The 13,255-nt window shown below is 34.7% G+C and overlaps 1 protein-coding gene across 14 annotated transcripts in view; it reads right to left on the bottom strand.

The window, feature by feature from the left end:
• Window positions 1–13,255, bottom strand: part of FKTN (fukutin) — a 109,566-nt gene that overhangs the window by 51,627 nt on the left and 44,684 nt on the right. For 11 of the 14 annotated variants that reach the window (XR_014020351.1, XR_014020352.1, XM_081278656.1 and 8 more), the window contains one exon: window positions 12,739–12,866. Coding sequence is in view for 11 of the 14 variants with exons in the window: in XM_081278656.1 (XP_081134782.1) it covers window positions 12,739–12,866 (128 nt within the window). In the remaining 3 variants the exon portion in view is untranslated. The other 3 variants (XM_081278643.1, XM_081278645.1, XM_081278649.1) reach the window with 3 other exon arrangements.

A 13,255-nucleotide genomic window follows, 5' to 3' on the forward strand; every position in this document is an offset into this window, starting at 1 on the left:
AAGTAAATACACAGTATGTATTGTTCCTGACTTCTTTTACTTAGCATAATATTTTGAAGATGCATCCATCCATAGTATTCTATCATCTGAATATATCATAATTTGTATAACTGGTCAACAGACTATGTGCATTGATTTAGGATGATTTTACTTTTTTAGCTAGTATGAATAAAATTGCTAGGAAAATTTGTGTCTAAGTCTTTTAGTAGAAACATGTTTTTTTTTTTCCTCTTAGGATACTACCTAACTTAACCCCTTAGAGAATTATATTCAAATATATATATATATATATATATATATATATATATATATATGTGTATGTTTAAAAAATATATAATTTTTACTTTACACAAATGAAAGATTTGCTGTTTATTCATTCTGAAGGCATCTTCTCTTAAAACAAAACAAAACCCCAAGCTCACTATATAAGTAACACTAGTTCTTATAATGTATAAGTATACAATTTACCATGTAACATTTATTCACAGTTCTTCCCTCAACCCCTCAATTTTACACCTGCTACTGACTAGCACTTTGGAGGTGTAATTAAGGAGACCTAAGACATAATCTATATGTTATAAAATATGAAGACATAAATAGAGCAGGAAGTACGAGATCATTTTAGAAAAGTCAATGTTTTAAATACACTCATTTAAAGAAATTATTCAAATTTGCTTTTTAGCTTCACAGCTGTATGTACTAAAGAGACAAATGTTTTTTGAGAGCTATAACTACAGTAGAATAGTATCAATCTATAAAGCTGAGAGACAATGAGGGAGGACTCTATATCTAACTCTAGTCTTTAACTTCTAGGGAAGCACAGTGATTGAAAATAACTAACAACTTAATTTTATGGTTTTAATTCTCCAAAGGTGCTGGTTGGATCAAGTCATTAATCTAGTATCATCCTATCATCTTCACAAAACAATGTGGAATAAACTTAAGAGGCTTTGATTTAGTTTCAAGTAGGGTTCAGATCTCACTCAGCTCTATAGATGATGTACCAGCGTACCAAGACTGATTTTATTTATCACTTAGAAACTGACAAATCAGCAAAAGTACTTTAATAAAGCATGAGGGAAGTAAAGGGAAAAAAATTTATAAAAATTCAGAGCAAGAGATTATATCCAGATAGAGATACCAAGGAATAATTTAAAGGAGGAGGCAAATCCAATGCCTTTGACTGGGCAGACTTAGGAACTACAATAATGGAAGATAATCTGGTATTACTAGAGACTTATTTAAAATCTTTGACTAAAATCAAGTTTCAAAAGCCAGGGTGTCTAAATGCAATTTGGTACCCTGGAACGGAACAGAAAAAGGATAGTAGAAAAAAGGATAGCAGAAAACAGGTGAACAAAAACAAGTCGAGATTGATCTTTTTCTTATTTTATTTTATTTTATTTTTTTAGGGCTGGGATAGAACCCAAGGGTGCTTTACCACTGAGCCACATCCCTAGCCATTTTAATTTTTTTTAAATTTTGAAACAGGGTCTCATTAAATTGGTGAGGCTGGCTTTGAACTTGCAATCCTAACTCAGCTTCCCAATGTGCCATAGCGCCTGGCCTTAACTTGATCTTTACTTCATATCACATAAAAAGGACACAAGAAATATCAACCATAAATATACTAATACGCTGAACTACATTAAAATTAAGAACTTTTTTTTTAAAGAGAGAGAGAGAGAGACAGAGAGAGAGGGAGAGAGAGAGAGAATTTTAATGTTTATTTTTCTTAGTTTTCGGCGGACACAACATCTTTGTATGTGGTGCTGAGGATCAAACCTGGGCCGCATGCATGCCAGGCAAACACGCTACCGCTTGAGCCACATCCCCAGCCCCAAATTAAGAACTTTGATTGAACAAAAGTTACCACTAAGAAAGTGAAAAGAAAAAAAGAACAAATTGACAAGCTATTTTCAGTATAATTTAAGCCACAAACAGTAAGAAAAAGACTGACAACTCAAATAAAAGACTGATAAAACATTTAATAGATACCTCACAAAAAAGAGCAAATAAATGATCTATAAAAATGAAAGAGTGGTGGCCCTCACCAACTCATTCGGGAAATGGAAATTAAAACTACAACATGGTAACACTACATATCCTCCAAAATGATTAAAATTAAAAAGTCTCACAATGCCAAGTGTTGGCAAGAAAGTAAATCAATGAAAATCCTATGAAGTGTAAATTTGTACAACCAACATTTTAAAACTATTTGTAAGCAAAAGAATGAATATTTGTATTTCCTATGAGGAAGCTATCCCACACTTTCTGTATTGCCATATCCCACACTATTGCTATGGTCCGAATGTTTCTGTTCCCTCAAAATTCTCACATTGAAATCATAACCCTCTAAGGCAATGGTACTAAGTGGTGGGGACTTTAGGAGATGGGTGAATGGGATTAGTATCATGAATGGGATTAGTATCCTTATAAAAGAGGCCTGAGGAATTCTGCTTGCTCCTCCCACCATGTAAGGACAGAGGGAGAAGCTGACAGTCTGCAAGCACCAAAAGATCTCACCAGAGCCCAATCATGCTGGCACTTGATCTTGTACATCAAGCCTCCAGAACTGTGGGAAATAAATTTCATGTTAAAAGCCACCCGGTTTATAAAATCAACACGCATAAATCAAAGGCATTTCTGTATATCAGTGACAAAACTTCTGAAACAGAAATGAGGAAAAACACTCCATTCACAATATCCTTCAAAAAAATAAAATACTTGGGAATCAACCTAACAAAAGAGGTGAAAGATTTATACAATGAAAACTACAGAACCCTAAAGAGAGAAGTAGAAGAAGATCTTAGAAGATGGAAAAATATACCCTGTTCATGGATAGGCAGAATTAACATTATCAAAATGGCGATATTACCAAAAGTTCTCTATAGGTTTAATGCAATGCCAATCAAAATCCCAACGGCATTTCTTGTATAAATAGATAAAGCAATCATGAAATTCATATGGAAAAACAAAAGACCCAGAATAGCAAAAGCAATTCTAAGCAGGAAGTGTGAATCAGGCGGTATAGTGATACCAGATTTCAAACTATATTACAGAGCAATAGTGACAAAAACAGCATGGTACTGGTACCAAAACAGGCAGGTGGACCAATGGTATAGAATAGAGGACACAGAGACTAATCCACAAAGTTACAACTATCTTATATTTGATAAAGGGGCTAAAAGCATGCAATGGAGGAAGGATAGCATCTTCAACAAATGGTGTTGGGAAAACTGGAAATCCATATGCAACAAAATGAAACTGAATCCCTTTCTCTCGCCATGCACAAAAGTTAACTCAAAACGGATCAAGGAGCTTGATATCAAATCAGAGACTCTGCGTCTGATAGAAGAAAAAGTTGGCTTCGATCTACATATTGTGGGGTCGGCTCCAAATTCCTTAATAGGACACCCATAGCACGAGAGTTAATAACAAGAATCAACAAATGGGACTTACTTAAACTAAAAAGTTTTTTCTCAGCAAGAGAAACAATAAGAGAGGTAAATAGGGAGCCTACATCCTGGGAACAAATTTTTACTCCTCACACTTCAGATAGAGCCCTAATATCCAGAGTATACAAAGAACTCAAAAGTTAGACAATAAGATAACAAATAACCCAATCAACAAATGGGCCAAGGACCTGAACAGACACTTCTCAGAGGAGGATATACAATCAATCAACAAGTACATGAAAAAATGCTCACCATCTCTAGCAGTCAGAGAAATGCAAATCAAAACCACCCTAAGATACCATCTCACTCCAGTAAGATTGACAGCCACTATGAAGTCAAACAACAACAAGTGCTGGCGAGGATGTGGAGAAAGGGGTACACTTGTACATTGCTGGTGGGACTGCAAATTGGTGCGGCCAATTTGGAAAGCAGTATGGAGATTCCTGGGAAAGCTGGGAATGGAACCACCATTTGACCCTGCTATTGCCCTTCTCGGACTATTCCCGGAAGACCTTAAAAGAGCGTACTACAGGGATACTGCCACATCGATGTTCATAGCAGCACAATTCACAATAGCTAGACTGTGGAACCAACCCAGATGCCCTTCAATAGATGAATGGATAAAAAAATGTGGCATTTATACACCATGGAGTATTACGCAGCACTAAAAAATGACAAAATCATGGAATTTGCAGGGAAATGGATGGCACTTGAGCAGATTATGCTTAGTGAAGCTAGCCAATCCCTAAAAAACAAATACCAAATGTCTTCTTTGATATAATGAGAGCAACTATGAACAGAGCAGGGAGGAAGAGCAGGAAGAAAAGATTAACATTAAACAGAGACATGAGATGGGAGGGAAAGGGAGAGAAAAGGGAAATTGCACGGAAATGAAGGGAGACCCTCATTGCTATACAAAATTACATATAAGAGGTTGTGAGGGGAATGGGAAAATAAACAAGGAGATAAATGAATTACAGTAGATGGGGTAGAGAGAGAAGATGGGAGGGAAGGGGAGGGGGGATAGTAGAGGATAGGAAAGGTAGCAGAATACAACAGTTACTAATATGGCATTATGTAAAAATGTGGATGTGTAACCGACGTGATTCTGCAATCTGCATTTGGGGTAAAAATTGGGAGTTCATAACCCACTTGAATCTAATGTATGAAATATGATATGTCAAGAGCTTTGTAATGTTGTGAACAACCAATAAAAAAAAAAGCCACCCAGTTTATTGTATTTTAATGGATTAAGATGAACATGAACAAGGGTACTGTGTAGAATGTTTACTACAGTATCATCTAAAATAGCCCCAAGCTGAAAACAACCCCAGTAGCCAACTACAGTGGACTTAATAAATACTTGTAGTACAAACACATACATCAAAGAAAATGAACAATAGCAACAACATGAATGAGTCTCACAAACATAATGTTCAGTGAAAAGATATCAGGGGCTGGGGATATAGCTCAGTTGGTAGGGTGCTTGTCTGGCATGCACAAGGTTCTGGGTTCAATCCCTAGCCACACACACACACACACACACACACACACACACACAAAGATGTGGAACACGATTCTATTTCTGCAAAATGAAAAATCAGGTATAACTAAACTAATATTAGAAGACAGGACATTTGTAACTTTGTGGGAAAAAGGAGTTGATTGTGAGGGCAAATGATATAGGCCTCTGATGCTGGTAAATATTGTTTTTTTTGCCATACCATGGATTGAACCCATGGCCTTGTACATGTTAGGAAAACACTCTATTTTCAAGCCACAACATCAGCCTTTTGTATTTTGAGATGTGATCTTGCTAAGTTGTCTAGAATCACAAACTTGTGATCCTCCTGGGATTACAGGAGTACACCACCACACCAGGTCCAAATATCTTTTTTTTTTTTGCAGGGAGATGGGTACAGGGTATTGAACTCAGGGGCACTTGACCACTGAGCCACATCCCCAGCCCCTATTTTGTATTTTATTTAGAGACAAGGTCTTACTTGCTTAGCACCTTAACTTTGCTGAGGCTGGCTTTGAACTTGCAATCTTTCTGTCTCAGCCTCCTTAACTGCTGGGATTACAGGCCTGCGCCACCTCACCTGGCTCCAAATATCTATTTTTTTGACTGAGATTCTAGCTACATGATTGTTTATTAGATGATTTTTGGAGCTAAACACTTTCTGTGTGTGTACCTTTATGTGTATGTGTTACACTACAATTAAAATATTAATGATTATTTTCTATTTCCTAATCTTCTCTAGACTATAAACTTATGTTTTACTTTGAATCCTTAAGAGTTCTTGAATTCCCATTCAGATTGAGGACTCCCTTGTTCATAGCCAGGCATGGAGGGTTTGTTTGTTTTTGTTTAGTTTCATTTTACTGCTTTTCCCAGTTACCTCCTGTTTAGCATAGGTTCTCATACACCTAAGTCTAGCTTACTATACCAGCTTTTTCTGTAGGTTTCTGTACTAACAGTCTCTTTCACTTCTTCATGCCTACACATATTAGCTATAACAGTATCCCTCAACAGGGCTTGTATCTTATTACATTCCCCACCTAAAGCCCTAAGAGATTCTATTGTTTATTACTTTAAATAAAAGACTCTGCAGTCCAATATTAAGTCTTTCTGTCAATTAACTGCTTCACCAATATTGCTCAATATCATCTTTCTACACTGATTAAATCTCCTTTCTTAGAGTCAACTCAATCTAATTTAATAGCAATCCGCCGTTCAACAATATTCAAATTGTGCTGGCTCTACCCTTACCTTAGCATTCTCTGTACTTGTTTTATTCTTACAAACTGTCTCTCTGCAATTATGTAGTATAAGTCTGTATTCATCTTTGTTACATCTGGTAGGCTTTAATTCACTATTTGTGATTTTTTTTCCTAATTATTACATGGCAATGAACCTCCCTAACTGGACTTCGAGGTTCTGCCTGCTTAACTCAGAATCAGTGAACAACTGAGAATCTATTATGTGTCAAGCACTGAATCAGGTAATTTCACAATATTATTCAATATAAGCATTACATGCCATGAGGTATGCAGTGTTATCTTCATGTTATAGAGAAACCTGAAGCTCACTCAACTAAAATCACACATGTATATTTTAGATATAGAAGTCTCTAAATAAAAAGTGCCTAACAAATATTTAAAATGAAATATTCAGATATATTGTAATATTTTATAGATAAATTTTGAAAATGCAACTGAAAGGTTGGGAAAAAGATGTGCTTTGTACCACTAAAAGCCAATAGATGTTTGGAAAAGTTAACAGAAAGGTAATAACTGTTAGTAACTTGCCATGGATGGCTGATCCATTTTTATGATGCTTCAAAGATATATCAGATTAATGAGAAATAGTGAAAAAAAGTTACTTAAAGGAACTATCAGGGGAGTCATGAATGACTATAATTAAATTGTAAAACTCAGTAACATGTAGTAAAGTTTGCACTCTCATTCATGCTGATTACACAAAAATATCACTTTTTAGAAAGGCAATCTGGCAATGAATCAAAGCTCTAAAAGGCTCACTTTTTTTCAGAATCAGTAAACATCAATTAATCCACACATCCATTCATTCATTAATTCATTTAACATATTTACTGAGCATGGAGTTTAGCTTGGGGTAAATAATAAATGTGATATATAATCGCTGATGACCTCAATGGCAAAGCTATAAAATTTCTATGTATGATGATATGGCCAAATAAAGACAATTTGACCTTATTTCCTTTTATTTATTTTTATTAATGTATTAATTATACATATTAATGGAATGATAGTTCAATACATGTATATGATGAGCACTGATCAAATGTAGTCTCTCTTTGTCCTTCACCTCTTTCCAAACGATAATAATCAATATTCTACACTCAAGTCAACTTTTTAAAACTTCCATATAAGAGAGAACATGGCGGTACTTATCTTTTTTGGGTCTGGCTTACTTAACAATGTCCTCTAGTCACATCTATTTTTGCTACAAATTATAGGATTTCATTCTTTTTTTTTTTTTAAATGGTTCAATAACATTCCTGTGTGTATGTAAAAATCCCTAATAAAGCTTTTATTTTATGCAAAGATATACTATCAGACTTTATTAAATTTAAAAAAAGGAACAATCAGAATAGAAAAATAGTTAACTAAACCTATTATTAGGACTTTCTCCATACTCCTCTAAGTCTGCCTAACCAACCTGTTTTGAAATTACACTTCCTTGCAGTTGTTTCTAGATAGGGTTGATCTGGCACCTCAACTATAGATTGCACATAGTTCAATTACTCTACTGCTGACATAAAGTACTTTAATGTTATATTGTTTTATGGTCTAGATTATGAGATCCTTGAGAGCAGAAACTAAGTTATATTCACATTAGTATCCTGAAAATAGACTAGTTAGAAATAAATTTTATAGAAATGAAGTAATAAATTACAAAGGAGTCACACTCGGATATGAATGTAGTTCTCCAAGTATGAATCCAAATTTTCTGAAGATCTATCCAATAAGCAGAAACTGAAAATATAAAAATATAAGAAGATATAAGGAACCACTCACAGCCTAGGGATGGAAAATTTCCTATTTGAGGATGCAGCAGTAGCTGTATTACTGCAACTATGTTTTCATGGAAGAATTATTCATAATACTAAAAAGATCATAGTGATACCAACAGCTTATAGTAAGGACATGGGCTCTGAAGTGATATTGACCTAGGTGTGAGTCTTAGCTCTAACTAGATTCCTCATTCATTAATTAAAGACAACAATATTAAACTCTCCCTTATAAGTTTATTTTGAGGGTTAAACAAGATGATGCACATAAAAGTGTAGTATAGTGTCTAGCATATAGTAAGAATTCAATAAAAGTTAACTATTGGGTTGGGGATAGTGCTCAGTGGTAAAGCATTTGCCAGCATGTGCTCAAGGCCCTGTTTGATCCCCAGCACTACCAAAATAAAATAAAATAAAATAAAAGTTAACTATTATGATTACCTCTAAAATTCACACCAGCTGATTTAGATGGATAGGTAAGAAACAACCCAAAGAAACCTAACCAGGAACTGTAACTGTAAAGTTGTGGAATAAAAACTTCACATTCTGGAGGCACAGTTTTATATTCACCATTTTTTATTACTAGTGATCTAAATTCTCAAGAAGACAAATAGATACAAAAAATGAAGGGCTAGGATTGTGGCTCAGTGACAGTGCTTGCCTCGCATATGTAAGGCACTGGGTTTCGATCCTCAGTACCACATAAAAATAAATAAACAAAATAATAAAGATATTGTGCTCATGTATAACTAAAAAATATTTTTTTAAAAATGAAGACAATAGTTAAAAACAAAATTTGGAATTTGAATATTTGATAAAAGATGACTTTATATTCAGGAATAAAAGGAGTAAACAGAATGGGTATTATGATACCTGTAAGAAAATGCTTGCCCAGAGAATAGAAAACTAAGTCAGTGCTGTGTTGAAGTGCTATGCTTTGTGCCTATACAGCACAGCAGTAGTAACAGCCGCATAGTAATGATAGTAGTGGCAGTAGCTAATTCTGACATGGTACTTAACAATGTGCTGGGCACTGTTCTAAATGAGTTACATTAACTCACTTACCCTTTTAACTCTTAGCAGAAAACATTTAGGCTCAAGTTGAACAGGTCTGAGGTTAAATTTTGGCTCTGACATTCATGGCCAATGATCTTGAATAAAATTACTTTACTTCTCTGAGCTGTAGTTTCCTCATGTCTAACAACTGGTGAAAATACCTAGCCCACTGTGACAATATAAGGATTATCTAAAATTAAATACATAAAGTACCTATCATAGTGCCTTATATCTAACAGATACCCTGCTAGCTGTATCTTTATTTTTGCTGTTAATATTCAAATTATTATTCAATCTTATGACCAAGACATTTTTCTGTAGGCATGCAGAGTAAAGTTTAGAAAGAAGAATCTTTCTCTCCAGAGTTCCTTTCAGCCTCTTAAAAAATGGCACGCTTTCTATAATGTTTCTCAGCATGAACTACACATGAATAAAAAATACAGTATTATAAAAGATAAAAAGACCCTTACCTTAGTTTTAAAGGTTTGGGTTCTTCCCCCCTAGGAATGGTAGTGTTAAAAATAGATTTCCTTAAAGTAAACAGTGCCGAAAAGAATGAAAATGGCATATGGCTAGGGGAATCTTCCAAAGAAACTATTTCACACAGCCATCTCCTGTTCTTTTCTCTGCCTTTTAAGGTCACGGTAACATGATAGAAAATCTGGGACTCACACCATCTGTCCAGACAGTTCTATCACTGCTCATTTCTCTTGTTAAATAGTCAGAACACTTCACACTTCCCAAACACTGCTACTATAAAGAGCAGTTGAAGCAGAATGAAAGAAGCTTTTTCTATCCAGAAATGTAGCGGTTGGAAATGAATAGTTCTTTTGAGGTTTGTGAGTTTCATATCATATCAGTAAGAAGAAAAATTCACCGCTTAGAAGGAAATTTAAGAACAAAAGGACTCTAATACTAGCTCTAGAAATTATCTTTCTTAAAAAAAGGGTGGCACTCTTGTATGAGTTCTTTAAGAACAGAAGTGGCACTTTCATACTGAGATAATTACACAGATCTCTAATCTATACATTTCTCATAAGACTAAGAGGAGGAATAGTTTACTGCCACTAGTACCACTACTAATAATAGCAGGTAACAATTACTTAGTATTCATGACATTTTTTTTCTTTGATACTGGTTATTGAACCCTAGGGGGCTGAGTCACACCCCCAGCCCTTTTTATTTTGAGACAGGATCTCACAAAGTTGTTTATGGCCTTACTAAATTACTGAGGTTGGCCTTGAACTTGCCATCCTCCTGCCTCAGCCTTTTGGCTACTGGAATTACAAATGTGTGCCACAAAGCCTGGTTACTCCATGCGTCTTGTCATTCTTCATAGCTTTCTTTTTTAAAAATTACCTGTTTTAATCCTTAAAATAACTTTATGTGGCAATTTATCATATTATTTCCATTTTACAGTTGAGAAAACTCTGGAAAAAGATGAAAAAACTTGCCCAAAGTAATATAGTTGGTTAAATGTAGTGCTGGGATTCTAAAGCAAGCACACTGGCTCCATGCACTATTTTTTTTATTGTTATACTTTAAAACAAATTTTTCAAAAAAACCCTAATTATATATTAAATTGGCATCTCTTTCATATTTTAAACAAACTATAGTTGAATGTCTAAAACATTTAACCCTCATGTTCATTTAGTTGCAATGACAGTCAAGTATATACTTATTAATTTACTAATTTCTAAGCTTTATTAATTTACTAATTTCTGATTCATTAATTTACTAATTTCTAATTCTTTGAATCAGAGCTTACCCAGCAAAAAGGAGTTTGTTGTCATTTAGAAAGAAAAGAAAAACTATAATAAAAGCTTCAAGAATGTGCTCTAGGATCAGCATCAGTTTGGGGATGCTTTATGACTCTGAAAAAAGGTTTGAACTACTCTCAAACTTTCAGAACAAGTTCAGTCTTACATAAAGACTCCTTGCCTTCAGATAAAAATTCAGGAATCCCAGGAGGGTGGGTCAATGTACTCAGAAGAAATCAGGATGAGTCTGGAAATCCTTCCTATTTATAGAATTCTCCTTTAAGTTAAATGGCTCAAATCCTTCCTATTTATAGAATTCTCTTTTATGTTCAATGGCTCAAATAGATTAACTAATAGAAGCCCCAATCTCAGGTAGTTGGTGAGGTAAATTTATGCCACTGGTCACGTGACTACCATGATAATGGCATTAATGATAGTGATCACATTATAATCATAAAATTAATAATACTAGATAACAATATCAATAAGTCCCTAAATGCTGCTAACTTACTAAGTACTAAGTACTACGTTAAGTTATGTAAGGGATATTGTGAATAGTGGTTATAAGTCTGAACTCTAGATACAGACTGCTGTCTGACTGCTTCATTTACTTGAACAAATAACACTTAAGTTCTCAGAGAGCCTCACAGATCCTCAGGTTGGGTTGTGCCTGAAACAGTGCTATAGCAGTGTTCAGAACAGTGCTGATACAGTAGTTCTTACCTAAATTTAATAGATGAGGCACTTCATGTTCAGAAGTTGAATTGTCAAAGTTAGGGTGGAGAAGAAATTTCTCAGGGTTGCCTGACCCAAGCCTATGCTCTTTGGGCTGGTGTGCTCTTGCTCACTCTCTCTTTCCATTCTACCCCACTCCGTGGATAGTGTGCATTACAGAAGAGAGCAGGTACTCTAATGTCATTTTTGTCTTATCCAGTATAAGAGTTTGAGTAGGACAGCATTTTAAAAAATTTAAGTATTAATAATACCAATCTAACATACTAAATTTCATCAATTCTGAACACCTCTCTTCCCAGTCTGTGAATCATGTGTCATATAACAGTGTTTTCCCTTTATTAGTCACATGTAAAATACTGTTACATCATTCATTGATAAACTATGGTAGCTGTTATGCCCAAAGTATATTCTTTATTTCTATATTATAGGCACATTTCTAAAGCTTGCCCAGCACTCATGGACTCATCCCCATTCAATCTCAATTTCTTCACTTAAACTTCATTTCATCATGACTATCTCCTTACCAACCCTAACCCATTCCTATATAATTATCAGACTTCTATAACTGTGATGGGCAGTGTTTTTTACTTTATTCTCTGAGCTTGATTTTTGGGTGCCTTGCTTTGATATTCTCTTTTTGATGACTTCAGAGTTTTGATCATGACTCCTTCAATTGATAAACCTAGGAATATTTCCTCCTCCCAGACTGTCCTTATAGGAGGTTCTGCCTTCACAGGCATAACTAGACTCTATGGGTAAGCTAAGAAAGCATAAACTAAATAATGGAGTCTTGAAAAATGGGGGTTCTTTTTCTTTCAGTTATTCCCCTGTTTTTTTAAAACTATTTTTTTAAATATTTATTATTTTAGGTGTAGATGGACAACACAATGCCTTTATTTTCGTGTGGTGCTGAGGATTGAACCTGGGTCCCGCCTATGCTAAGTGAGCGCTCTACCGCTGAGCCACAATCTCAGCCCCAAATCTATTTTTTTTAGTTGTAGGTGGACACTATATACTTATTTATTTTTATGTGGTGCTGAAGATCAAACCCAGTGCCTCATATACGCGAGGCTGGCACTCTACCACTGAGCTATAGCCGTAGCCCTCCCCTATTTTTTTCTTTCTGAAATTACTTTTATAGCCACTTTTAATAAATACTTATCTGATTCGTACTTAAATTTTTTTCCTGATTTGGCCTGAGTGCCTCCATTCCACATATGGTCAGTCTCTTCATAGAAGAAAAAAATGTCAAGTTTTACATCATCTTTTCCCTGGAAGGATAGTTCCAAGCTGTCTTCCACCTAGGGTGAAGATGAAAACTTTCATAGATTGAAATAATGGCAATACATTTAAAAAAAATTTTAGAAAATTAAAAGGATTCTTATCTTTTATATATACAGAGCATTAATTTTAAGATACATTTTTTTTCAAGTTATAGCACCTCTGAAATTAGGATGTATCAGTAATAATGTTTAATTTTTCTTAAATGCACATAAAAATAATGTTTCTTACAACAGATGACAACTCAAAGTAAATGACTTATGGTAGTTAAAATTATCACTGCAGAGAAAATGGAAACATTCTGCTCTAGAGTCCCTTTCTGACTAAAGAAGGAAAGGATCCAAAGAAAAATTACTTCCTTAATAACCAAGAAAAATAATCAGGAAATAAGTCTCTCATCATCATCAAT

The sequence above is a fragment of the Spermophilus citellus genome, assembly GCF_964194105.1.
Source record: "Spermophilus citellus genome assembly, chromosome: 2".
NCBI lineage: Eukaryota > Metazoa > Chordata > Mammalia > Rodentia > Sciuridae > Spermophilus > Spermophilus citellus.